The sequence below is a fragment of the Rhinolophus ferrumequinum genome, chromosome 24, assembly GCF_004115265.2.
Source record: "Rhinolophus ferrumequinum isolate MPI-CBG mRhiFer1 chromosome 24, mRhiFer1_v1.p, whole genome shotgun sequence".
Classification (NCBI taxonomy): domain Eukaryota; kingdom Metazoa; phylum Chordata; class Mammalia; order Chiroptera; family Rhinolophidae; genus Rhinolophus; species Rhinolophus ferrumequinum.
In genome coordinates, this window is record NC_046307.1 from 11087377 (window position 1) to 11115358 (window position 27982).

The 27982-nt window shown below is 46.0% G+C and overlaps 1 protein-coding gene across 9 annotated transcripts in view; it reads right to left on the reverse strand.

Annotated features, from left to right (window-relative positions):
• The window catches only part of LOC117016396 (core histone macro-H2A.1), a 78922-nt gene extending 66120 nt beyond the window's left edge, over positions 1–12802 (reverse strand). For 8 of the 9 annotated variants that reach the window (XM_033095584.1, XM_033095582.1, XM_033095580.1 and 5 more), the window contains exons 1-2: positions 11991–12093; positions 1917–2136 (exon numbers count right to left, since the gene is read on the reverse strand). In XM_033095584.1, the coding sequence (XP_032951475.1) occupies positions 1917–2088 (172 nt within the window). In that variant the 5' untranslated portion in view covers positions 2089–2136; positions 11991–12093. Of the gene's footprint in view, positions 1–1916; positions 2137–11990; positions 12094–12693 lie in introns of those variants that run through there. The other variant, XM_033095579.1, reaches the window with a different exon arrangement.
• Between the last annotated feature and the right edge of the window lie 15180 nt (positions 12803–27982).

Sequence of the window (27982 nt, forward strand, 5' to 3'; positions counted from 1 at the left end):
CTTGATGGAAGAAATGAAACTTATGTTGTACGTGACCTAACGACAGTGTCTATGAAAACCCCAGTGATAGGGGCACCATGGTATTTGGGAACCAGGAAACGGGCTGGCTGGGTTCGCACATCGTGCCAGCTTTCCCATTACGGTCAAACAAAGCCCCTCTGGCTCTCACGGCAGCCTGGAGTTAGTGGAGTAGGACTATTGTCTCCATTTGAGTTGTAAGGAAATTGGGGTCCAGTGAGGTTAAATGACTCATTGAAGGTCACAGAGCATATAAACTGCCAGACCAGAACTAGAAAATGGCCTCTGATTTCTATCTAGTGACTTCGCCCCGGTCTCCCTGGCTGGCTGCCAATGCTACACATGGCTTGCCTGGGTGTGTCACATAAATTCTGGGCCTCTGTTTCTTCATCTACATAGTGAGGAGAATCAGGCCTAGTTCATGCTATGACACACCAATTATGACTGTGTTGTTCACAGGGGAACCTTGGGTCTTGCCTTATTGAGAGACCTGGAGAGCAAGAAGCAATCCCCTCTCGGATGCCCGACCGTATCACTTTGGAAGAGGGACTTTGTCTTGCTAAGGATCAAGAGTGCCCCCTCCTGCCACCTCCACTGATGGTGGATGGAGCAGTAAGTGGTAAATACATGACAATGGGACAACAGGAGGTGGGTCCTGTCTCAAGTCCTTACCAGTTAGAGGCAACCCCAGGCAAGTCCTTTCATGCTTTGAGGACGGTTTTCTCATAACTAAAAACGGGGGTGGTATCCCTGTCCAGCTGACCTCCCACAACTGCTATGGAGCCACCAATAAGACCAATGAGATTATACCTATGAAAAGGTCCAAGGACCTCTAGAGAGATGGCTGATTCCAAGACGGAGGCAGGGAAAGTTCACAGTGAGACGAGACTATCCCATAATGTCAGAAAGCAAGGAAATGCACAGAAACTGATGGCGAAATGGCAAAAGGACATGAGAACCAGCTTGAGGGTCAAAATTGAGACATCATAATGAATATGACAAGCTAGTGTACAACCTACTAAATTTTAAAAATCCATGAACCAACATTGACAGCACAAAAATAAAAAGAAGGGAAGGACAGAAGGAAAGTCCTTCATTACAGAAGAATGCCAATTAATAAATGCAGAAGACATGACAAATAGAAAAATCACTGTTTTGTAACCACCATGGTAATAACAGATTCAGGTAAGATCGTCAGGGAATGCTAAAGCCATTAGGTGAAAGACTATGATTCAGGGTGTGCAGAAATCTGCAGACACCACTTTATTTGAATGACCAAACCGAACATGATCAATGACAGGACAAAACTACATGAGGTGCGTCCTCATGTGACACCAGAGAAGGACTCAACATCACTTATGCAATTCTCTTCCTAAAATGTTCAAGCTGAATCCAAGCATGGGACCAACCCAGACCGAAGGGACATTCTGCAAACCAACTGGCCTGGACTCTCCAAAAATGCCCGTGTCATGAAAGATTTTTAAAAAGTTGGCGAATTGTTTTCCATGAAATAAGACTAAAGAGACCTGAGAGGCCAATGCAACGTCTGACTCTGAAACGGACCCTGGCTCAGGAAAAAATGCTAAACAGATTTATGAAGGGCATTACCAGGACCACTGAGGAAATTTGAAAATAAACCGTGTAACATAGGATAGCCAAAAATAAACGTACACATGCGTGTGATGCATACGCACACACCAACACGCATGGGGTGGGAGGGACAAAAATGTTATCTGGTGATCTAGATGAAAACGTGCACTATATTATTCCTGTACCTTTCCTGTAGATTCGAAAAGTTGCCAACTAAAAGGAATCAAAAAGTCCCATCAGTCCTTGGAAAGCCCTCAGAACTGCCGCACTGGCAGCTGGTGGTGTCGGCGGTTGACTCGGGCACTCACCTGTCAGGTACTCCAGGACGGCGGCCATGTACACAGGCGCCCCCACTCCGATCCTGTACTTGGGATGGCCTTTCTTGATGTATCGCAGCATCCGCCCCACAGGGAAGATGACTCCGGCCTTGGCGGACCGGGAGGTTTTGGTGGACTTCTTCTTCCCGCCCCGGCTGGACATGGCGGTGGCCCTGACTGCGTCCCTGGCGGAGCTGGGTCAGTGAGCACACTGTGGAGGCAAGAGGCACAGGCGTCAGGCCCGCTGCAGACTGCACGTCGTCCCGTTCCCCTTACACTCTGGCCCCTGCAAGAAATAGGTCCGGCCAGCAGATGCCACCGCCTGCAGCCGCTGAGCGCTCCACTGGAGCGCTTGTGGCCCCAAAGAGACAGCTTTTCGCCGTTCTATACCATGACATTGATTTTATTGGCCACTTCCATTGAAAGGTTACTCTGACAATAACTGCTGTTAAGTGTCTTGCCTTTATGCCGCAGGATGTAAAAGAAAGTGGGATTTCTTGGCTACAGTCTATACACTTGTTTAATAATTGCATTTTCATAGACTTGAGACCAGGGCTGATCAATTTGCTGAAGGCTTCATAAAAAAAAAAAAAAAAAAAAAAAACAATGTCACCTGCCCCTAGAATGAAGCACTACAGCTAGATGTCTAAGTTCTTGGATGACGGCAGCATCTCTACCTTACGATCCTTCATCTGTGAGAGGGGGAACAGCTCACAGCAGCTCAGTTGGCAGCCGGGTTGGAATAAGATGCCCTCGGAACACTGCCAGCCTGCCAGATGGGCCTGCCCTTACAGAAGCGTGGTTCCCTCCCTGCCCCTCTTCCCAATGCCCATCCACAATGCCACTCGGTCCAGAGGACGCCCCACTTCAACACCTAGTGTGGGGTTCTCTCCTCTCCATCCCACTGTGACTGGGTCCAGGTCATCGCTGTCTTAACCACAGGGTTGCACACAGCTCCGGAAAGGGTCTCCCCACCACTGGCCTCCTCTTCTCGAATCCACCTGCCCTCCAGGAGCAGGGCTATCATTGTCCACAAATATGAATATGCCATGGCCCTGGTCTTACAGTTTTCTGTGGCTGCCTCAATTCCCAAGATAAAGTCAGGACCCTTGGGCTGTCATGCAACGCCCTGGAAATCTAGGCCTAGCACAGCCATCCAGCTTTCCCTTGTGCCCCCTGTGGGCACATGTGTTGCCCCCAAATGCCGTCTTCTGCAGTGGTTGTGCTCTCTGGCCAGGACCCCCTTAGCCCTCACACTTGTTCTCTGCCCTCTGCCAACCCTTCCTTGAGGGCTCGGATCAGCTGCCCCATCCACATGGCATCCATGCTGTGCACCCCCACCCCCCACCCCCGTCTCTCCCATCAGGCTGCAAGCTCTAGGGGCTGCCCCTGACTGTGTTCCCAATGTAGCACCACACAGCAAGGTCTCAAATGTTTGCTCCAAGCATTCAGGTCCTCCTGCGTTCACTTCAGGAGCTATGCTGGGGGATGGAGGCAGCAGCGCATGGGACAGCGGTGGTCCCCGTCCTCCTGGAGCTGATGGGGAAGACAGACAATAAATAACCCTGCAGCCATTTAAGGGATAATGGCAAAAGGCCAGTGCCGAGTGCTAGGAGAGGGTGGTGACGACGCCTCAGCCTATTCTGGGTCACCAGGCAAGCCTTCCCTAGAGGACATTTATGTTCAGACCATTGGGTCAAATGGGCAGGTCTCCCATTTACTAGTAAACTGAGGTCAGGCTCGTTCCATGGTGTGTCGGCCCCTCCAGCCCCAACAGTCCATGCCTCTGACTGTGGAGGCCACAGAGTCCGCGGTCCTTGTTACTCTGATGTCCAACCCCTTATTGGGGACACGCCATGGTCCATACCTAACATCAGTGTGAGCCCCACCAAGACCATTTCCAATCATCTGCCTGACAGAGACGACCAAACAGCAGAAGGGAGCATTCCTGGGCACTGGGGGCAGCTGAGCTGACAGGCCCAACGGAACAAAGGTGCTCAAGCCCTGGGTCTTGATGTTGAAGGGGGCTGAAGTCCCCTGGGATGAGAACCCTGTATTTCACCCTATTGAGGGCGCACCAGTCTGGAAGTATCACTGAGTGCGAAAGCGAGTCCCAGAAGGGTCTCAGTTGTTCTGAAACAATTAGTTGGCTCCATTTCTCGCTGTAATGAGCTCCGTTTTAAAACATCCCCTGCCAACAGGGACCCGTGCTCTGAGCAGGAAATGGTATGTGTATATGTCTGTGCACACGTGTGTTTGCAGGGAAAGCTGTCACTGGGTTTCCTAGCAGTCTTCTGCTTTACCACAAATGCGTCTCACAGACCAACCTAACACCTTCGGACTAAGAGCTGTCAGAGCTGAATTTCCCCTCGCTCAGCAGGACAGGCCTGTGGTCAGTGATGATTCATGCATCTCAGCCCCGTTCTCATTGCAGCTCTGATTTCAGCTGTCTCCCCGAGGAGCTGCCTGGGTATGCTGGGGCTGCGGCTGTGGGGACCGGACAATGTGCTGACCCAGAGAGGAGCCATTAGCATTTGGGGACCTGATGAGGCCTTGACACTCTTAGTCCTTAAAAACGATGCTCCTGGTGCTTCCCTGTGACTGAGGCCGAGAGCCTCCACATCATCCACGTTCTGCAGACGCCCAGGCCGCCAGCCCCACGCACACCTGGCTGCTGAAACCTCGAGCTCTGAGCCGACTGCCTGCGGCAAGGGCCCACCTGTAAGTCCTTGAATTTCTCTGGGTTTCTCAACCTCATCAGTGGCAACACCATGCATCAAACTACCAAGTGGGAGTCCACCTGGCCCCTATCTCTCTGCCCACCTGCCCAGCACCCAATCATTAGCCAAACTCTGCTGAATCTACCGCCCTCACTTCTCAAGCCTCTTCCCTTCTCTTCATCCTCCCCACCTTGGTTCAGCTCGACTTCTCACCTGTTTCCCCAGCACCTGTCTCTCTCCTGGACACCAGAGGACCTTTGCCCGCTTTGCTGGTTCCCCCCGATCCTGAGTCAGCCACAAACACCATTCTTCAACTACTTCCGCAGCACTGCTTCCTGCCACCCCTGCCTGGGCTCAGATGCCCCAGGCTGCCCTCAACTTCCTTACCTGTGATGCTATACCCAGAATGTCTTCATACTTGCTGCTTCTCCTGCCTGTAACACCCTCTATCCTCCTGCTAACCTGCTGAGCTGATGCTCACGAGCCCTCTTCTTGGACCGGACCACTGACTTGCTCTCCACTCCCTGTTCCCATAGCACGTGTCTCAGCACATAGTTGTGTGCCTGCCTTCCCAGCTTGACTGAACTGCAAACTATTTGATGCCAGGCGCTGTAGTCAACTCATCCCCTGCTCCCTGGGTCCCAGGAGAGATCTAAAATATCATGATACTCAAGTGCCACTCTGCTGAATGAAGGACATCTTCACGTCTCATTCTCAGTCTGGCTCCTCTCTGATAAAGCAGCCCCAAGTCTTTGTCCCCTCCCCCAACGGGGCTGTGCTGCAGAGAGAGATTCTGTTCCTGGCCCCTCTCCATATTCTTTCTGCACTTCTAATGCTAGATCCCCAAACAGCAGTCATAGCTATGAGAATTCTAAGCTATGCAACTTCATGACATCCAGTAATATGAGGTGATTTTAAAAGCGTCATTCGGGAAAAATCACCTTGTAGCTTGCAGTCTCCAGATAAACCCATAAACGTGCAGGTCTACCCTGCTCTTCAGAAGGCCATGGAGATACGGGCAGCTATGGCCTGGCACCCATGTGGGGAGAGAGAGTAGCTGTGACAGAGTGGCTGTTGAGCACTGTGGTTCATAACTCGAATTCCAAAGTCAGACAGACCTGATTGAAGTCATGGCTCTGCCACTTATTGCCTGTGTGTCCTTGGGCACGTGATATAACCCCTCTAAGCTTATTCTCTCATCTGTCAAATGGAGATGATAGAACGAACATCAAAGAGTTGAATGAAAGCATGCATGTAACAGCCTGACACTCGCCCACCAAGCGCTCAGGAAATAAAAACGACAATGTATGTAAGATGAAAAAAGGCCACCTTCTTGAAAAACTGGTGTTGGATATTTGTGCTGGTGAGGGGAGCGCTAACTGCTACAACAAGCAGGTCCCTACAGCTTATTTCTCACTCATGAAAAGTCCAAAGTGGGTTTCCACGACTGTGCAGCGTTTCTGCACAAGATGCTTCATGGATCCAGACTCCTCCCATCCTTCCCTGCACGATTCCCAGGGTGCCCACAGAACGGAAAAGGCCATGGAGGAGAACACATGGACGTTGTCAGGGGCCAGGCCTCGCTGTGAGGCACACACTTCTGGCCATGTTCCATCAACTGGAAATTGGACATGTGGCCACACCTAATTGCAAGAGAGGTTGAGAAATGTCCTCTGTTTGTTCAAAGAAAAGAAACAGCCAGCCCCAGTCACGTGACATATGAACCTGAAAGCTGACCCTAAAGCCAGCGTCTTAATGACAGCCAGCCTGCTGAGCCTTGTGTCACCCCTATCCTGCAGCCCGCCTCTTCTGAGAGATGGAGGGTCCTACATCATAGAAACAGTGGCTTCTGAGGCACTGAGCTTCTCCTCAGGGCACAGCTCGTAGGAGAAACAGCCATACTATCGTGTCAAACTGACAAAGCTGAGTCCTTCGTTCCTGGGCTCATCATCTGGAGGACACCCCCTTCAGTAAACCAGAAGCCCTCACCCTGGTCGTGGGCCCCACGTGCTTTGACGAGGGTGACAGGTGTTCACGCGACCTGGGCATCCCTTCCCCTCATCACGTCCCCATACATTAGTCTGGCTGCCTTTCTGACTGTTAGCAGGGCAGGAAATGGAGATTCTGTGGTTGGTCCTGAAGGGATCTCTGTGGTCTTTATCTCTGCAACTCCTCCAACTATAAATTAATCACAACGGACAAGAAGCTTGTTGGCAGAGACCCAAAGCTTACCCAGAGACACTGTGTGGGACAGGGGGCTGCACAGAGACATGAGCCGGGCTTGAGTGAGAAGCTTGTCTCTGACCACATGCCCCTCAACAACTGAGATGTGACCGGGACAATGTGATCTGTCGTCATAGCACAGGACTGACTGATTGAAAGCTGGCTGTGAGGACCCTGTGAATAAGATGGACGTGAAAACCCCAAGTCCTCCACTGCGAGGAGAGGCCGTACGGTGAGGAGGGCAAAGGGCCACCCTGCCTCCCGACCACCCCGCTCTACTCCTCCCCAACAGGGCGCCCTCCCAGGCCCCCGACGGCACTGTCAACAGCCTGCATTCCCACCTCTACCTTCTGGCACAGGCCACTCGCTCAAATGGAACACTGTCCCGCCTTCTGTCTGGGACAATCTACCTAGTGGTGCCAATGCCTTCCCTGGTGACGCAGACTCATCAAGGAGCTCTCCCCTCTGCATTCCTGCCTTGTGACCCCCAATCGCAGTCTAATTTGGGGCAGCCCCATGAACACAAGGCCCTGCTGATCTCCAGCCCATCTAGCAACCAGGGCTCTAGCAAGCTGAACTGCTCCCCGTTTCCTCGGTGGACATTCCAGCTGTGGCCCCTGAGCCCAGCTAAAAATCCCTTATAATGTCCCTAGGTCAGCCACCATTCTTGAATACGTTCCGTTGCTTTTCTCAATGTTATTTAAAGTGCTATGCAATGCAGTTTCCAGGCCCTCCTTCCAATCTGTGTGCCCCTCTAGATGCAATTTACATAAACATTCTAAGGCCAACTGCCCCACCCCTGATACTTGCTACCCTGTATCATCACCGCCTATTGCCTGGTCTGTCTTGACGGGATGGACCAGCCAGCTCTGTCCACCACTGTATCTCCAAGAACCCACCGCACCTCCTGCTACGTGATGGCTCGCAAATGCTGGCTGGATGGTGGCTGATTAGCTGGCATTTACTGTGGATGAGGTTCTCTCGACAAAGACGAGGGCAGCATTTCCAAAGGCCAGAGGACTCGGAGATGTGGCAAGTGGGACACCTATCAGGGACCTTCTCTGGGACATTCATGTACACATATCCGGCCAATCCCTGTGGGAGGCCAGACCCTCAAAATCCAGGTTGCTTATGGAGCTACCTTGGGGATTCCCAGGAAAGGACCACTGCAATTGCCCTGACAGCTGACGTGGGCACCACGCAGAGACCTTCCAACTCCCTGACAATGCTATGGCTCCAAGTGCCTCTCTTCTTACCACTAGACTGGCTCAGTAACACAGACCTGAGGAAAATACTTTCCTTCCTCACATCTATAAGAGACTGACCTCTGTTAAAGCTGCAACATAAACAAACTCTTAATCAGGGCACTCACAAAACCACTGGAATAGTCAATCATGAAGTCTTCTATTATCTAAGCAATGAATGCATGCATATTGATCCTGAAGAAAATATTGATCGGAACTGCTGTGGAGCTGCTAGTCAGCCCTACCTCCAGCACCTGAGGATGAAGGAATCTGAGCTATCAGTGCTGAGGGAAGACTGCCCCGTTCTTTCCCTGCAGCTGGATAAATGCCCACGTGTCCACATGCATTTGTCACTTTCCCATCAACTCCAATCATGAAGGTGAAAACTGAGACAATTCTGAAGCGTAGGACACTAATCCTATTTACGGCATTCTCTTCCGTTTACTCCCGTCATATCGAATGATTAACGGTGTCAATGCTGTCACATCCCCAGAGGCATGTGGCTATACTACACAACTATCATTCACAGAGCTGGGGTTCACAAGCTACACTCTCATTGGCTCAGAACAGAAACATGCTCTGCTTATCTAGCCAATCAGGAAAAACATCTCTCTCCATTCATAAAACACCGCATCATACAGTGAGCCAGGATTATTACAGAACTTAGAGTCCACCTTCGGGGAACCAAGGGATTGCAAACAGGGAGAGAAGGGTAAATTGAGATAGGAAATAAATCCTAAACTGCACATTTTGTTCTAACAGACATACCTCCCTCATGTGTTAGATTTTCAGTGGCAGGAAAAGAAACAAAACTCAAACACGAGTGTTATTCACCACAAGCAGGAAACAGTTTGCAAGAAGTTAGTCTGGGGTTAAGATTTCCCCTCTGCAAACCCTCTCCGTGGTGTGCTTCCCCAGCTTCATCAAAGGAACTGGCACTGTATTTAGATAGGAAGACACTGTCTGCCTGCTTCACAAGGAAACTTTTCTCACACCCCCTCTTCCTTTTAAAGGTTCTGCCAAATTCTAAGACAACCACTCCAATGGAAAACCATCAGAGGTCAAGTTAAAATGTGAGCTTCAGTAGGGCAAGACCCTAGTCAGGCGTGGCATCTAGAAGCCATTCAATATTTGTTGAATAAAGGAAGAGTTCCCAATACGAATAAAGAGTATCTGACCATTTCTCTCTCTTGCCCAGAGCCTTCAATAGCTTCTTATTGCTCTCAGGATGAAATCTAAATTCCTCATTGTGTTTCTGATCATGACCCTGTGTGATTTGGTCAGTGAGGTTCTCTAGCTTCACCTGACTTCCCCCTAGGATCCAGCCGTCCTGAGCCTGGCAGTTCCCCGTATGACCTCTACTCTCATTGTTCTAAGAATCTGCACACAAGATTCCCTCACACTTGTCCCCACCTGCCCTTCTCTGCCCGGACAACTCCTGCTTGGCCTTTTTGTGCCTGGTAAGGGCTTGCTCCTGGCTAGGCTACCATCCTGGGGGACACGATGGGAACAACTGTGGCCTCCTGCAGTGACCTTGCAACGGCTGCTAGCCTGTCTTCTCTGCATGTCAGCTTCTCAAGGACTGGGCATTTCTTGATCATGGTTCTGTCCCCACTCCCTGACCCCGAATTAGTTCTCAGGAAATACTTCTTGAAAGACTGCAGCACACTGATCTCCAAGCTTGAACCAAGCAAAACATCTACACAACTCTTTGGTATGAAGGGCTGACCCAGTCGGGCTCACACTCACAAGAGCTGCGGTGGGGCCCGATGTACTTCTAAACCTACAGAACGTGGGGAAGACCCATAGGACAGGTATGAGCCCCCCTTACTCCTGTCCCTCCCCAGCCCATGTGCCAAGAATGGGGTTCTGAGAAACCCCACAGAAGTTCAAAGGCACACTCAAAAGAGAACTACAGGCTGCTGTTCTGATGAACACAACATCCAGATTATTGTTGGGTTTTGTCAGCTTGGGGTTTTCAGTTTGTGCTTTTCTTTATTTAAATAAATCTCCTTTAAATGACTTGGGGCAGCATTAGTTCTGCAAATACTAGAATACATGTACTCCAAGCCTCTCTGGGGAAAGAATGAGGGCTCTCCCAGAGTTCTGCCGTCTCCAGGACGAGAAGAAATGGCAGGCGGAGATGCACCACTCCCTGACCCTGGCCCATTTGGTACAGACCAAGCCAGTGACTTCTGGTGGTGTATTACAGTCACATATGATGGTCCAGACAACTCTCAAAGTTTAGTAAAATGTGAACTATTCCTTCCTCATTCTAAAGGCCCTGCCTCAAACAATGTTCACTTACTTTAACTTCTTCCCTCCGCCTTAATAACTTTACAACTATTAACAATGGTAACAGATTAAAACAAAACAGAGTGGAGAGATTTCTCACTCTCCTAAAACTACAGGGGGGTTAGAATTGAAAGTCTTGGGGGCTTGAAAAAGAAAGAAAATAGGTTTAAAAACATATTTCTCCTCATCGGAGAGCCTCTTGTGCAAGATGGAGATGCTCCTGGCCAACTGTAGTTAGTTGTGCTCAAGGGGTATCAATTCCAGTTGCAGGCGTGAGGTGTCCCGTTTCAGAGCCAATAACTCCTCTGACAGCCGAGTACCCTAAAGGTGGCCTGCAGTAGGTAGGTGCCATCTAATTTACAACTGGGGCCTCCCACTCAAACCTAAAGCTGGTCAAAATTCCCAGAGTCCCTGGAGCAGGGAGCCTTAGAACAAAGCACTTCCCCACTCTTGAATGTAAAACCTCAAACCACAAAGGTGGAGGAAAAAGAGAAGCTAGCAGGAGTGCCCCTCTCACTGTCTTACTCTTAGACGCTTTTTATCGAATCATTGAAATCTTACAAGAACTTCATGGTAATGGTTAACTGCCCAATTCAAGGTCTGTCTCAGCTATTTCTACAGAAGCCTCTCACTTTCAGATGTTAGGGAATATTTCCCCTAGCATCTTGTCGTCTAAAAGAACCTTCCAAGCAATCTACTGACAAGATCCTGGAGTGATCTGTGGTCCCTGCAGGAGTGGAGGTGGGCGCACACCATCCACACACCTGTTGTCTGGTGACCCGGCCAGCAGCATCCTGCGGACTCCTCTCGCCACCCCCACGCCACCCCACCCTCAGCGAGTCTCTTCTGGCCTTGTCCACCCGGGAAGCCTGCAGTCTTCCGGAGTCACCTTAAAAAAACCACAACTCCCAACCACAAAGCAAACAAAAGGCCGCTCAGGAGCCCAGCTAGAGAGGCAGGGGTCCCCGTGGCCCCTCTCCAGCCAGTCCCTGGACAACCCCTACCCCTCCTCGGCCTGGCTCCAGTCCCGCGAGTATCCCGCACCCCAGCACCCTGCCCTCCCAGCACCTACAGAGCCAGGCGCCTACACCGCGGCCACCTGGGTCTCGGGCCCGACTTATTGTGCGGGGCAACTCGCGGGCTGGGCTGGCGTGGCTTCACCAAGTCCAACTCCGCGCACAACCGCACCCGGGCGCCCGGGCCCTGGCCGGCCAGCCAGTGCCGCGGGGCCTCCTCCGGCCCCAGGCCCAGCCGTCGGCCCGTCCACCCGGGGCAGGGTCGCCCAGGGAGGGGCCCCAACTGTCTCCTTCCCACAAAAGCGCCCGGGCAGGAGGACGCGGTTGTGAGAAGTTGGCTTCCGGGTTTGCTTTTTGAACAAAACCAAAGGGAATCCCGCACGGCACAGGCAGGGCCTGGGAGGGCGCCGTGTGCGCGAGGCTCTGCCGTGGGCCGCGCCGAGCCCGGCGGCCCGAGGTGAGCGCCAGGCCCGGCCGCTCGCAGGCACCCGCAGCCGGAAGAGCGCGGCGGCCGGACCCGGACGGCGGGGACGGGGCGCGTGGCGAGGGGGTCCGCGCGGCACTTACAGGCGGCTCAGCGGCGGCGGCAGCAGCAAGGTGTCCGGCCTGTGCCCTCTTGGCCGCTCGCGCCTTTTCTCTCCGCGCTCCTCGCTGGCCCGCCCGCCCGCCCGCCCGCCCGCCTCCTCGCTTCCCGCCCGCGCGCCCCGCGCTCGCCCCCTCCGCCCGGCTCCGCTGCCGAGTGAACTGGAACCAGTCGCCGCGGCCCCGGGATTCCCATAATGCACAGCGCGCCGCTCGTCACATCCCATCCCGTCCCTCCGCGTCCGTCCCCCCCTCCCGCGCCGTCCCGGCCTTGACCCCAACCCCGCGGCTGATCGCTCCCGAGCCTTCGGCGCTCTGCAACTTGGACGCTGGTCGGTCTGTCCCCCAGCTGCATGGGTCCGGCCCTCTGCGCTCAGGCATTCGGGCCCTGATGCTGGACGCCGGATGCAGGGTCCACCCGATCCCCGGGCGCGCCCTGAGCAGAGGTGCCCCGGCAGAGCGGCATCCAGCGCGCGTCTCAGCCTGTGTGTTTCGAGTGACACTTATTGGAACGCCTACTGTGTGCCTGGCCCTCAGCATGGGACTCATCCCTAGAAGCCATCCTATTAACCCAGGGAGGGAGACACAACTGCTGTTACCAGCAAGCACTTTTCCCTCCCTAACCAATGCAGACCTCCCGCGCACCTCAGAGCCCCCCGCTGTCTGTAGATACAAGCCTCCAGCAAACCTTTTCTTCCCCATCATCAACTATTGCACTTCCACTGCCCTGGTTCTGCATCGTGACCCCCAGAAGTCTGGACTTGCTTTGCACACGGAAGCCGTTAGTTACTTCGATTCAGGAAACGTTCACGATAGAACCGTTGAGAGTCACTAATGTAAACAGTGATTCCTTATCACACTCAGGTTTTAAAACTGCAGACAAGCAGAAAGAGGAGGGCCGCTGTAAAGATCATCTCTGAGTTCCTGGATTGGTTTCTCTCCCGAAGGCGTTAGTGCCCCATCCCGGGTACTTAAATAGGGGACTTAACCACTTCTCCCCTCTCCCTAAGTGTAGAGGGGAAGCTACCTGAGCACCTAGCTGTGGACCAAATTTAGATAACAATATACACCCTGCAGAGTTGTTGTGAGGTTCAAGGTACCGCTGCTCAAAGATCCCTCCTAGCCCTCAGGCTGCCCCCTAGAGCACCGGTGGTAACCTCCCTTTAGCATGCTTTACACCCGACTTGAAAAGTTTGCAAAGCGGAGACCAATACAAGCCATTTATGGATTCATTAATTCAGTTGAGTAGTAAAGTCATACTTTGGGCCATGCACAAATTTGGGTAATGAAGATGAGGCAGTGGGGTGGAGTTTCAAAAAAAATTAATACTTTCTACTGCTTCATCAAGGACATTCTTAAGTGAAACTATTCGGATTTTTTTTTCTCTGAGTGCTTGGCAATAAAGAATAAAATGATTATGAGTAGAGTTCGGTGCCAGAGCTGATCTGTGCCAATTCACCAGCAGTTTTGCCCATTATTGTTTTTGCACCATTGGTGCAAAGATCAAGACAATGAAAAAGCTAAATAATGTCTTAGCATTATTATGAAAAACTTGGACCTTGTGGATCCCAGGAAAGGGTCTCAGTGACCTTCAAGGGTCTGCAGACCTCATTTTGGAACCACTGTTCCAAGTATCCTGTTAAATATACATACCACTGTATATTTTACCAGTTTCTTCTTGTGGTTGTTTTTTTTTCAGACTGTTTCCAACTCTATTATAAAGACCTGATGAATATCCTTAGAGATACACATTTGTGCACATCTGACTGTTGAGGATAAGTTCGTAGGAGTGGAACTGCTGGATCAAAGTTTGAAAGCTTTATCACAGATAGTCAAAGGGCCCTCCCCGAGAAGAGAAGTCCAGGCAGAGCACCGCCAGTGGGCAGGGCAGGCCTGAGCATTCCTGCATTTCCTCAGCACCTCTTTGCCCCACCCTGAATGTTCTCTAAGACCTTTGATGATCTGAGAGTTAAACAGTGGGGTGTCACCAGTCTCTGAGTTTAGCTTGCCCATGTTTGTGGAAGGGCAGGGTGGGTCTCCAGTTAGTTCCTAAGTTTTTGATCAACACACATCAAGCTAAGAGGAGTGAGTATATGTGAAGGAGTGAGGGGATTCCAGGAAAGAAAGAATCTGGTAAACTTCTCTCCACCGTCATCTGCCCCACAAACAGACGTGCTGTTTTCCACGGAACAGATACATGCGTCATCTCTGCAGGTTGGAGCCTTTCTTCCTGACTTGATCACTTCAGAGATAAGTTCTCTTCCTTTCTCTCTCTTTGATCAGCAATTGGCAGCAAAGTCTGACACGTTCTCTCCTTTTCAACAACTCCCAATCCCTCCTGTCTTTGTTAAACAGTTAATGCGCTTCTCTTGGAGAAGTACAGGTGAATATTTACCCTTAATAAGTAATAACAAAGGAGCCAAGGAAAACCATCCTGGGTGTATGTTGGGAGAAGGAGGGCTGTATTATGCTCTTCAGGCCTAGAGACATCTCTGAATTTAAATCCCTCCCCCACCCTCCCCGCCTCCCAAGGTGGAGCTGAACTGAAAGTAACAGTTTGAAGGATTTAGGCTACCCGTAGAGAATTACTACTCAAAGTGTGTTCCACAGACCACTGTGAGGTCCCTGAGATCCTTTCATGGGGGTCTGTGGGTCAAAACTACTTTCACAATAATAATACTAAGGCCTTATTTGCCGTTTTCACTATGTTGACATTTGCAATGATGATAAAAAAATGCACTGGTAGGTAAAACTGCAAAACACACACACACACAACAGAGTTTTAAAACCTACGCATGATGTTGTAGCATCATACATTAGTGATTTGAAAAATACTGGTTTACTCAATTATACTATCTTATGTATCGCTTAAGAATTAAAAATGAATATGTGGTGATGGAAGGAGAACTGACTGGGTGGTGAGCACACAATGTGATATACAGATGATGTAGTATAGAATTATATACTTGAAATCTATGTGATTTTACTAACCATTGTCACCACAGTAAATGTAATTTTTTTTTCCAAGTCAAGTTGTTGTCCTTTCAATCTTAGTGGTGGAGGGTGCCATTCAGCTTCAAGTTGTTGTCCTTTCAGTCTTAGTTGTGGAGGACGCAGCTCGGCTCCAGGTCCAGTTGCCTCCAGGTCCAGTTGCCGTTACTAGTTGCAGGGGGCGCTGCCCACCATCCCTTGTGGGACTCAAGGAATTGAACTGCCAACATAGTGGTTGAGAGCCCACTGGCCCATGTGGGAATCGAACCGGCAGCCTTCAGAGTTAGGAGCAGGGAGCTCCAACCGCCTGAGCCACTGGGCCGGCCCAATAAATGCAATTTTAAAAAAGGAAAGAATTAAAAATATCCTAAGGAAGCAGATTTTGAAATTTTTTAAAAGCTTGTATCTGCCATCATGAGCTTGACAGCTTCCCAATACTTAAAAACTTTCCTGATGAGATTGGTGGTAGTTTTAACCAATATGATTTTTTGATGTTGTGTGATAAAATCAGTCAACATTTGGAAAGATTTTATATATCTTAGTGATACATATGATAGTACAATTTAGTGAACCAATATTTTCCAAATCACTAATGTATGATGCTACAACATCATGCATAGGTTTTTAAAAATCCATTCAAAATTCAAGATAAACCAACGGATTTAATGTCACAGTATGAAAAGTTCAGTAATATATTTTAATATTCTACATAACTATTAATGTTTAAGAAACTACCATTTGTTGAGTCTTGGTGTAGAATCAGAGAACAATATCCAAAATTATCTGCAAAATTATTGTAATACTCCTACCTTGACTACATTAAAAACAAAACAAAACTTTTGCATAGAAAAGAAAACACCGTAAGAAAGTCAAAAGCCAAGTGACAAACTAGAAGGAAATATTGGCAAAATATAACACACATAAAGCTATTGTCTCTGTCTTAATCTGCTCAAGCTGCCCTAACAAAATATCATAGTCTGGGTGACCTAAATAATAGAATTTTCTCCCAGTTCCTAAAGGCTGGAAAGTCCAAGATCAAGATTCTGGTACAGTTCAGTCTATGGTGAAAGCTCTCTTTCAGAGCACACTGCCATTTGTCCTCATATGACCTTTCCTGTGTGTGTGTGTGTGTAAAGAGACAGGGAGAGAGAGAGAGAGAGAGAGAGAGAGAGAGAGAGAGAGAGAGAGAGAGAGAGAGAAAACATAAGCTCTGGTGTCTCTTCTTCTTATAAAGACACTAATCTTATTGGGTTAGGGCCCCATCCTATGACCTCATTGCGGGTAAAGGCTTCAATATGTATTTGGGAAGTGAGGGGGGGACACAATTCAGTCCATAGCAGATGTACAGAGGTTGCCAAAAAAAATCTATACACATTTTAAGAAAGGAAAAAACGGTTTTAAAATTGTAATAGTCAATATATATCGATAACAAAAGATGAATACAAGTCATGTGCATACATTTTTTTGGCACCCCCAGTATGTATTTATTTATAAAGGTGAGGAAAGAAGTTCTCTTCCTTTAGAAGAATGTTGAATGGTAACTACTAAAGGTAGAGGGAGTGCTGGAGTTGGAAAATCAGCACATTATAACCGTCATAGTAAAGATTAGTTTCAGCAAAAATCATCAGTGGATACTATATTAATTCCCTATTACTGTTGTAACAAATTACTATAGACATTACAAGATGAGTCCTTGACGTATAACTAAGAAATTGCTTTTCTTATCTTCCCAATCATTTCAAGACCTTAGAATATTTCAACTTACAATCTTTTAACTGTCTCAACTTTGTATTATTCTCATGAATCTTCTATTCTACATTTTAAACTCCATAACATTACTAGAATTATTTGGTACAATTATGTCATGTTTACCCATATATTTACACTTCCTGGTGCTTTTCATTCTCCTTGTATACCTGTTTCCATGTGGGTCATTTTTATTTTGCCCCCCCCCCCGCCCCAAGAAAAACACTACCATTAGTGCTTCTATTAATAGACTTGCTGGCAACTAATTCTCTCAGTTTTTTCTTCTTTAAAGAGGCCTCAAAACTCCTTTACATCACCTTCATCAACCAGAAATTCTATTAGGGAAAAATCCAAGCCTTTACAGAGTAAAGAGAAGAGTATAATTAACTCCTCGTGTATGCATCACCCGGCTATTATATACAATGATCAAATTCTGCCGTTCTTGCACCTTCTTATACTCCCAACCACTCCCCACCCGGATGCTGCTGCTGCTGATTTTCCACACTTCTTTTATTTTAAGGTAAAATGTACGTACATGGAAGTGCACGCATTTAAGCCATGCAATTTTGACAATGGACACACCAGGCAATTGCCTCCTTTATCACGATACAGAACATTTTCATCACCTTAGAAAATTCCCTTGAGTCCATTCTCAATTAATCTCTGCCCCCAGAGGCAACTATTGTTTTGATGTTTTTCACCTCAGATTGGTTTTACTTGTTTTAGAATCTCATAAAAATGGAATTATATAGTATATGTCTCTTTTGTGTTCAGTTGTTATTGCCCAACGTAATGTTTGGGAGATCAATCTATGCTGCTGTGTGTATTAATAGTTAATTTATTTTTATTGTTGAAAAGCATAACATCGTATATATGTATATCGTAATTTGTTTATTCATTCTCCTGTTGGTGGATATTTGGTTTTTGGTGTGTTTTTTCCCCAATTTTTTGGTTATTGGGAATAAAGATGTGATGCATTCTTGTACCCATCAGTTCATGAACATATGTTTTTATATCTCTTGGATAAAGACCTAGAATTGAAATTGCTGGATGAATGTGTATATGCATATTTAACTTGATAAGAAATTGCCAAAGAGTATTTCCAAAATGGTTGTACCCTTTTATATTCCTACCCATAAAAGGAGATAATGTTCATCACTTTTTCACCAACTTCCTACTGGCCATTCACCATTCTTCCGTTGGAAAGTGTCTGCCAAGTCATTTGCTTATTTTTATGGGGTTGTTTGTCCTTTTAATTATTAAGTTGTAGGAGTTTTATGTACTCTGGATACAAGTTCTTTCTCGGTTATATATTTTGCAAGTATTTTCTTCCAGCTTTTGACTTGCCTGTTTATTTTCTTTATGGTATCTTATGAACAGATGTTGTTACTTTTGATAAATTCCATTTTATCAGTGATTTATTTTATAGTTATAGCTTTCTAGTTTTATCTAAGAAATGTTTGCCTAGGCCCAGATCATGACGATATTTTCCTTACTAGCTTCATAGTTTCTAGCTTTTACATTTAGGTCTTGTCTTGAAGTGAGGTAGAGAGGTCAAGCTTTATTTTATCTCATTGGACATTCTGTTCTTCTCTCACCATCCAGACTATGATGAAAAAAACCTCTCTTTCCCTGTTGGTTTGATTTGGCAACTCTATTGAAAATGAATTGACCACATAAATGTCTCCTGAAAAAAAAAAAATGCGTGTTCTGCAGTCACTTGGTGAAAGGTTCTCCCCTCAATGAAATCTTACATCCTTTGGACTCCATTGCCTCTGTAGTGTTCTGGTGCATGTGAATATATGACTTTTATAAGTTGTCTGATTTTCTAGGTTTATTTAGTGAGAGCTTTGCCTTGCCACAAACTGCTTCATCTACCTGGAAGTGGAACTCTTTGGGTTGAATTTGCTGCCATGATTCTAATTGCTGGATCTAGATGTTCTTTCCTTTCACATGAATTCCAGGATATAAATGTCTCTCTAAGTCGAGGTTACTATATCTCACAATATCTTAGTTGGGACCACTATAACAAAACCTCATAGCCAGGGTGGCTTAAACAATAAACATTTATTTCTCATAGTCCTGGAGGCTGGGTGCCAGCAGACATGATGTCTGGCGAGGCTCTCTTCCTGGTCTGCACACAGCAACCTTATTGCTGTATCCTCACTTGGTGGAGAGAGAGAGGGCTCTGGTCTGTTCTTCGTCTAAGGCCACTAATCCCATCATGGGAGCCCCACCCATATTACCTCTCATCTAAACCTAATTATCTCCCAAAGGCCCCACCTCCAGATATCAGCACACTGGGTATTAGGGCTTCAATGTATGAATTTGGGGGGAACTCAAACATTCGTTCCATAGCACACAAATTTCAGTATGCTGTATTTTCATTATCATCCAGTTAGCTTCTCCTCTTCATTGTGATATCTTCTTTGATCCACGATTTATTCAGAAGTATATTGCTTAATTTCTGAACATGTAAGTACTTCCTAGTAATTTTACTGTTGCTGATTTCTAGCTTAATTCCAATTAAGCTGTGGTTAGAGAATATCTTCTGTATGATTTCAGTTCTTTGAAATATGTTGACATTGCTTTATGGCTCAACATATGTTCGATTTTGGCAAATGTTCACATGCACTTGAAAAGAAAGTATATTTGTTCTCTCACTGTTGGGAGGTGGTAGTCTATGTATGTTATTTAGGTCAACGTTTTATTATTGTATAGTTCAATTCTTCTAAATCCTTACTGATTTTTTTTCCTGCTTGTTCTATACTTACTGAGAGAAATATGTTAAAATCTCCCACTATTGTTGTAGCTTTGTCTTTTTCCTTTTTAGTTCTGTCAAATTTTGCTTTTTATATTTTGAGCCTCCTTTATAAAGTACATACAAATTTGGAATTGTTATATTTCTGGTGAATTGACCCTTTTAACATGCATTATGTGGTTATCTGTAGTAGTGCTTTGTCTTGAAGTCCACTTACCTACACCAGTTTTCTTTCAGTTACTGTTTGAATTGAGTATCTTTTTCTATCGCACTATTTTTAATAATTCTGTGTCCTTATAGTTAAAGTATGTATTTAAAGAAGCATTTGGGTCATGTTGCTATTGTTTCTAAATCTGCTCTAACTTAGACTTTTAATTGGAGCATTTTTCTTCTTTATGTTTAATGTTATAACTAATATTTGGGTTTAAGCATTATAACTTGCTATTTATTTTCTATTTGCCCCAACTCTTTTATGTTCCATTTCTTTTCTTATCCTTTTTTTTGTAAGCATTTTTTATTATTCTATTTTTCCTCTCTGTTAGTTGTTAGTTACCCATTCAGTTACTAGTCTATTGGTGATAAACCTAGACATTACAACATTCATTTTTGATTTATTAAAATCTAATATAAATGAATATTTTTACAATTTCCCAGGCAATATAAGGATTTTAGGGTATTTTAACTCCATTTATCCCCTTTCTCCTGCCATTTGTGCTATTGCTGTTGTATGTTTCAATTATGACGTAATACAATTACATGTGTTTACATTATTAACATTTAATATGTGTGTGATTTAATTATAAGTAATGTTAAATATATATTTATAATCCCGCAAGACATTATTATTGATGTTTTCAACAGTGAAAATTCATTTGGTGTAACCTACTTGTTTACTCTTTTTTTAAAAAAAATAAATGTCGTATTTAAAATAGTTTTAGATTGACAGAAAAGTTGCAAAGATATACAGAGAGTGCTGTATACCCAGCACCCACTTTCCTCTACTGGTAACAGTTTACACTACTATGGCACATCTGTAACAACTAAGGAACCAACTTGGTACATAACTATTAACTAAACTCCATACTCTATTGGGATCTTATTTGTTTTTCCCTAATACTCATTTTCTGTTCCAGGATATCATTTCATATTTAGTTATCTTGTCTCAGAAAGTATGTGAAAGTATCAGATTTTCCTTGTTTTTGGTGACTTGGAGAGTTTTAAAGAGTACTGGTACCTTGTAGAGCACAGTAGATCCTCCCCTACATACCTACGTTCTCCCTTCTGCTCTGCCTCACTCCCCTTTCTTCCTCACTCCAGCTTGCCTGCCAGTGTATTTCTTAGAAAAGCATCAGCATGCAAGCTTCGGCCTCTGGCCCTGTCTTCTAGGAAATCTGGGCTAAGATTCTCTTATTCTAGATTACAGGTCTTTGAGATCTCAACTGAAAACCTGCGCTGCCCATAATATCCTCTCCTGACTGCCAAGTCTCAAACTCCAATTTTTGTTCCTGCAACCCAGTGAGAGGTTGTCAAAATTTTTGTTCAGTTTCTCAGCTGCCACTTTCTGATGAGTTGTTCCACCAAAAAATTCGAATTAGCAAATAGCTCAAAGAGAAAAGGGATGCCAAAGATTGGGCTCAGGTTCCAGGGTTCCCCTTCTCTCAGAGATCTTGCTTCTAGAAATTCTTGGTTGCTCTTTGATGCTATCAAACAGTTCAAAGATATACATTTCTGTCTTCTTTTCTAGTTATTTTTGCTAGAGGTTTGGTCTGGAGCAAAGCTGGCTCCCCATTCCAGGAAGCAGAACTTACAACGTTGGGTTTTAATAGGAAACCACAAGGTATTGCTGGAGAAACTACTGTTTTCTTATAGCCTCCTGCAGGTCCCGGGCCCGAAAGAGAACAAAATGGGCTCTGTCCTCTCACCTGCCTCTCTTTTTATTTCTGCCTTTTCGCATTGTCTTCATTTTCTAACAGCTCTACACGTTTGGATGTTTTTCTGGAAGGTAATTTTAGTACAATTTTTCCTTCCCTCATGAAGCTGGACCTTGAAGCTGGAGAATTTTTATGCATGCAGGAAAAATACAGGCCGACTTAGCACTGGAACAATTGCAGGGACGATGGAGGTGAGGCGTACACATCTCAAAGACACTTTTCTCAGTTTCCCGCATCCCATCACCCAGGGTCCTTTCCACAATCCTGGTGTCTGCATCCTGTCTCTTTCCATAAATGCTGACTCCATTTCTCCCTTTCACAAGGATTCGGTTACCATTACGTGCATCAGCTATTATATAGTATTGCCCTCTTGTGGTGCAGAACTGTTAGCCCCTGTATTAAATGGGCCCAGAATATTGCCGTTCTCAGCTCTTCCACAACAAAGGAGGAGAAAGAACAATTTTTAAAAAAGGACTGCCAACTCTCACATCTTATGACAATGAGTTTTTTTCCCCTGATCTTTTGCCCTAACCCACCTGGGAAACTAGTGAATTGAACATGTTACAATTGTTTCTTAATTAAGAGTCAACAGGCAAGAGGTTACTTTGGCTTCTCATATTTTTTAAAATGCTCTAGGTTGAGAAGGTGGGGGTGATTTGGGGAATAGGATTTGCTTCATTTCAAAATGGCTCTATTCAGGGTAGGCTAACTTCTGAAACAAATAAGCTGTGCATTTCAATACTTTACTCAATAAAGTTCATTCCTTGCTTATGCAATGTCCCATCATAGGATTTCCTGGTCAGGTGACACTCCTACGTGGTTCTTTTCCACATGATGTCACAGGATCCAGGCTTCTTCTGTCTAATGGCTCTGCGCTTTTCTAGGCCCTCAGAGAACTCTCCAGTGAGCCAGTAGATAAGAAAAGGTAATCAAGGGTTATGGGAGGGTTTATGGGCAAGACATGAAATTTGTATCCATCATTTCTACCCATCTGGGCATTCCATTGGCCATAATCAAGTCCTATGGGCACATTTACCTGCAAGGGAGGCTGGGAAGTGTAGTCTAGTGGAGGACTATGTAAAGGAATATGTAAATAGTTTGTGAACAACTACAAGTCTCTGCCACAGGTCTCGTGTGTGTGTGTGTGTGTGTGTGTGTGTGTGCCTGTGTGCATGTGTGTTTCTACCTTCTAAAGAGAAAGTAAAAGGAATGGCTCAGCTTTTGCCAAACAGCTCTCAAACCTTCCTGGCTCTTTCATTCCTCCGTTTACTCAAACCCTGAATTGACAGCAGCACTGGATATGTTTTTTTTCAGCCTGTTAGGACTCAATTAAAACATGGAATATTTTCCTGGTCCTGGGGGAAGTCTAATCGGCCAACATTATTTTTAAGTAATTTTTTTATTGAAGGTTTTTACATAATGTAAAGAAATGCAAAAAGAAAAAGCCCATAAGTAATCAGCTCAATTAATTTTCCCAGGGTCAATTTAGCCATATGACTACCACCAAGATCAAGACATAAAACATTACCTACCACTAACTCAGAAGCCAACAAATAAGAGTGGGTGGGGGAGTTCTCGGTGATGAGGCGGGTATTCTAAGTGCACTAAGTTGCTGCCACATGGCTTGGGCTATGATACCTCCTCCTTTAAATGTTAAGTGTTAAAGATTTAATAATAACCACCAATGTAATTATAACTAATAGGAATGCTTAGAATACACAGAGTACTTTTTCTCCTTTATTTTCCTGAAAGCAGTGCTTAAGAACCGGTTTCAAAATCCTGCAAACTTGGGTTCAGGTAATGGCTCCACTACTCACAAGCTGTGTGACCTTGTACAAGTCCTTTAACCTCTCTGGACGCAACTGAAAAATAGGGATGTGAGGCACACTTATGCTCAATTCCACTCTCCATCCTTGAGGAGCCTGGAAAGCTCTGCAGACTCTTTGGCAGCTAGAATTCTAGATGGGAACTAACTCCCACTAGTTGATGGTTTTCATGGGAGGTTTGGAAGGTGGAGCTGAGGGAGGCCTTTTCCACCTGCTAAGATAAGCTTGGTTGTGGTGAGTTTAGAAGCAGCCAAGAAAGATGGTGTGGGGACAGAGTCCCAGAGAGCAGTTTCCAGGCTCTTGGCCTCACGTGGAAAGGTGCTGGCTCGGGTAGTAGACGGCCATCAGCTGTGGCTAGTTGGCCATCAGCTGTGGCTAGTTGGCCATCAGCTGTTACCAGTTAGCCAATTAGCCCCTGATATAACCGCCGCAGCTGCGTTGGTTGGTCTGTCCGTTGGTTGGCAGGCAGAGAAGCAGATGGCAGGTTGCAGGTCGTGTGGATCCAGCCTCCAGTGAGACTATAGTGGTATGACTCCCCTACCTACGGCTCCGTGGGTGTTCCTTTTTGGCCTCACCATGTCCTGCGTTCTTCTGTGGGGAGCAGGACTAGAGGCCCCGCAGGCCGTCCCGCACGACAATGGCCACCAGCTTCAGAGTGGGAGAGGTGGTTGTGACAGTAGCTATGGTGGCAGCAACTGCAGCTTCACGATGTCGCAGCTCTGTAACGGGTCCTTATATTCAAGAGCTCATTGTCACCCTTTGTGTATGCTCCTCCAGCCCTTACCCTAATCTTATAAGCATTTGATTCCCTATACAAAAATCCCCATTCTGCTCGAAATGCCCAGAATAACTTCTGTTTCTTGCATTGAACCTAACTGACACAGGATAATTATACTGCTCATTTTTTCAGGATCCCAGACAAGCTATGATTCCTATCACAGAACCACTCACTCAGTGGTTGTCCCTCATGATCGCCATAACACTAAGTGTTTAGCTGTTAAAATTCTGGGGAAACCCGTTCTGTAAATTCCATCTTGCCACCCACCGGTTGTTAGCAGGATTTTTCCCCACTTTGTTTTTTATTTTTTTCCCCAAGCAGTCAGCAGGCATCTAAAACAAGAGAAAAATGATCCTTGGCTAATGGTGCTTCCCCCTTATGTTCTTGCCAACAATTCGTGTTGCCTTAAGAGATTAGGCCCTTTTATTGCTTGCCTCATTGCCCTGCTGTCTGCACCAAAGTTACGTCTTGGCTGGCTGGGCATGTCCTTCTGATGGAGTCCAGGCCTGTTGCACAGAGAGCAAGGGGGTTATTTGATCTCTTGACTGTGGCTCCTACAAGTCCCACTGAGAGTGTGCTTACCCACAGAGCTCTGCGAGGCTAATTGGCCCGGTGTAGCCAAAGAAGCAAAATTGTTACTTCTGGCAGGACTTGGCATTTGGAAGAGGGCAGCCCTATGGTAGCTCTCTTCCCAGACACTCAGAATCCCCACAGCTAATGGGCAGCAGGGTGTTGTGGGATCATGAGGGGCATCACCTGCCTCCAAAGGGTATCACTCCGCCTGGACTAAAGTCCTAGAATATAACAAAACCCCTCTGATTGGACATCTGTTAAGTTGCACGCAAAGCCTGAGACCTTCTTGCCCGCTGAGTGCTGTTGCACAGACGCTGTTGGTGGGAGGGCAGAGAAGTTACTCTTCCCTCTCCCAACTCATATTTTTTTTTTATTATTAAAGTGTTGGATGGCATTTTTCCCCACTGTGCATTCTCATTCCAGTGCTTCCTGAAAGGAAAATTATCCTACAAAGCCAACTCATAAAATCATTAGACCCTGGAGAGAGGCTTCGACTCAGTCCCTCCATTGGCAAAAGCTTCACAAGAGTGAAGTCCCCGACTGTAGGGTGCCACAGCTCCGCTGCCATCAACCCTGTGCCTCTGCCCCCGGCTCAGTCATGCTCACCTGCCCAGTCTTCTCAGATCTCAACCAGGCCCTTACAAGTCCCAAACTCTTCAAATTCACTTCGGTATTATGCGGTGCTCTTGATGGACCTCTGAATTCAGCACTAAGAACCAGTGTTTGTTTAAAGAAGAAGGGGAAGGAGAAGAAGAATTAGAAGAAAATTCACTCTTTAAAAAATGACAAAGAGGTTGCTATGGAAGGCAGTGTGGAGGTTCCTCAAAAAATTACGAATAGAATTACTATATGATCCAGCAATCACTCTCCTGGGTATCTAGCCAAAAAACCTGAAAACATTTATCCGTAAAGACATATGTGCTCCAATGTTCATTGCAGCTTTATTTACGGTGGCCAAGACCTGGAAACAACCAGAGTGTCCTTTGATAGATGAATGGATCAAGAAGTTGTGTTATATATACACAGTGGAATGCTATTCTGCCATAAGAAAAGATGAAATAGTGCCATTTGCAACAACATGGATAGATCTTGAGATTATAATGCTAAGCGAAATAAATCAGACAGAAAAAGTAGAGAACCATATGATTTCACCATATGATATGTAGTATATAAAACTGAAAACAACAAAAGAATAAGACAAACAAATGAAGAAAAAAAATTCATAGACACACAATAATTTAGTGGTTACCAGAGGGTAAGGGGTGGGTGTGGTAGATGAGAGTAAGGGGGTCTAATACATAGTTATGGAAAGAGAACTGACTCTGGGTGGTGAAAACACAATGTAAGATATAGATGATATATTACAGAATTGTACACCTGAAATCTATGTAACTCTAACAATTGTCACCCCAATAAACTTTAATTTTAAAAAATGACAAAAATCCCTTCCCTTTATCCCAAGTCCCTATCTCTCTTTGTTGCATGTTCTGTGTCCTTTACACACAGCAGAGTTCTCCAACTTTAGTGTGCGTGAGCATTACCTAAAGAAACCACAAGGAGATACCACTTCACACCTACTAGGTTATAGTCAAAAACACAGAAAATAGCAAATGTTGGGAAGATGGAGATGGACCCCTCGTACGCGGAAACATAAAATGGTGCAACTGGTGGAAAACATTTCGGCATTCCTCAGAAAGTTAAACAGAATTATCACGTGATCTAGCAATTCCACTCCTAGATATAAACAGCAAAACTTTGAAAACAGGGGCTTGAGCAGATACTCACACTAATGTTCATAGCAGCATTATTCACAATAGCCAAAGGTGGAAACAACCCAAGTGTCCATCAGCAGAATAGGTAAGCAAAATGTGGTCTATACATACAGTGGAATAGTATTCAGCCATAAAAAGGAATAAAGTTCTGACACATGCTATGACATGGATGAATCCTGAAAACGTTTATGCTAACTGAAATAAATCAAACACAAGAGAACACATATTGTATAATTCCACTTACATGAACTACCTAGAACAGGCAGATCCACAGGGACAAAAAGTAGATTGGAGGTTATCAGGGGCAGTGGGAAATGGAGAGTTATTGCTTAACTGTTTGGGATGATGGAAAAGTTTTGGAAATAATAGTGAGGATTGCACAACAAATGTGATGGATGCCTGCCGCTGAGTTGTATGTTTAAAAATGCTTAAAATGGCATATCTTTTGTGATAAATACTTTACCACAATAATAAAAAAAAAATTACACGAAGATCTTGCAGAAATGCCGAATCCCAAGACCTGCTTCCAGACTCCAGTCAGTAAGTTCAGGGTGGGCCCCCCAAAGTGCCTTTTTGACAGGCTTCCCAAGTATCTCTGATGTGGATAATCCAGGGGCTTACTTTAGAAATGCAGGTAGACGTCAACAATGCAAACTGCCTTTCTTGTGAAAACCAAGAGAGCAAAAAGAGGAAGGAGTGCTCGCAGCTTTTCAGAGCTTCTCCTGAAGACGGAACACTCATATTTTGCAGGTTGGGACAAGGAAAGGTAGGCCGCTCATTGCATAGGCTGAGTCAGGATGGGTGCACTGGTCTCCCCAGGCTGTATCTGAATGGGGCAGTCCTGGGATCAGAGGACTAGCAGGGACATCATAACCGGCGCTGTGGCCCTGACGTCCATCTCTATGTCGGCACTGTACCCTTCCCCAGACAGGCTCTTCTGCTGGGTCCAGCAAAGGCCAGAGGCAGGAGGTGAACTCCTCGGGTCCTGACTGCTTCTTGGAGTTGGTCATGCTGTCTTCTTTGTCCCTAATATTCCCTGTGCCAGGGTCAGGTTTGTGCTTCAGTGGTACATGATCTCACTCCTGGTATTTTTCTGGTAATTGACACAAATTACTGTGTTTTCTGAATAAGTCTTTCCTTGCAGGTAAGTAAGCAAATTACTAATAAGGAGAATGACCCTGAGCAATTACAAAACATCTCTGTGTCCTTTTGTTGCCTCTAGCAACAGGGGTGTTCTTTGAACTTGGTTTATTTCCACCATGATGCCCTAAGACTCAATTTCAGAAACTGTTCTAATAGGTCCCATCCAGAGTGAAGCACAGAAAAAAGCCCAGTCTGGAAAGTCAAATATAAGGACCGTTCATCTTCAGGAGGGAAAGAAGAGGAAGGAAGGAGGCTTACTCTTTCATCCCACTGATTTTTTATTGAATCGCAACCAGGTGCTGTCCCCCCACCAGTCCTTTGGGAAGTGGCAGTGAACAAGACACCGCTTGTACCCACAGGGAGCTCAGTCCAGGGTGGGGGAGATTAGGGAACAAATGAAAACTGGCAAAATGTAAAATAGTTGATCAGTGGGCAGGGTAGGGGTATAGAGGGAGG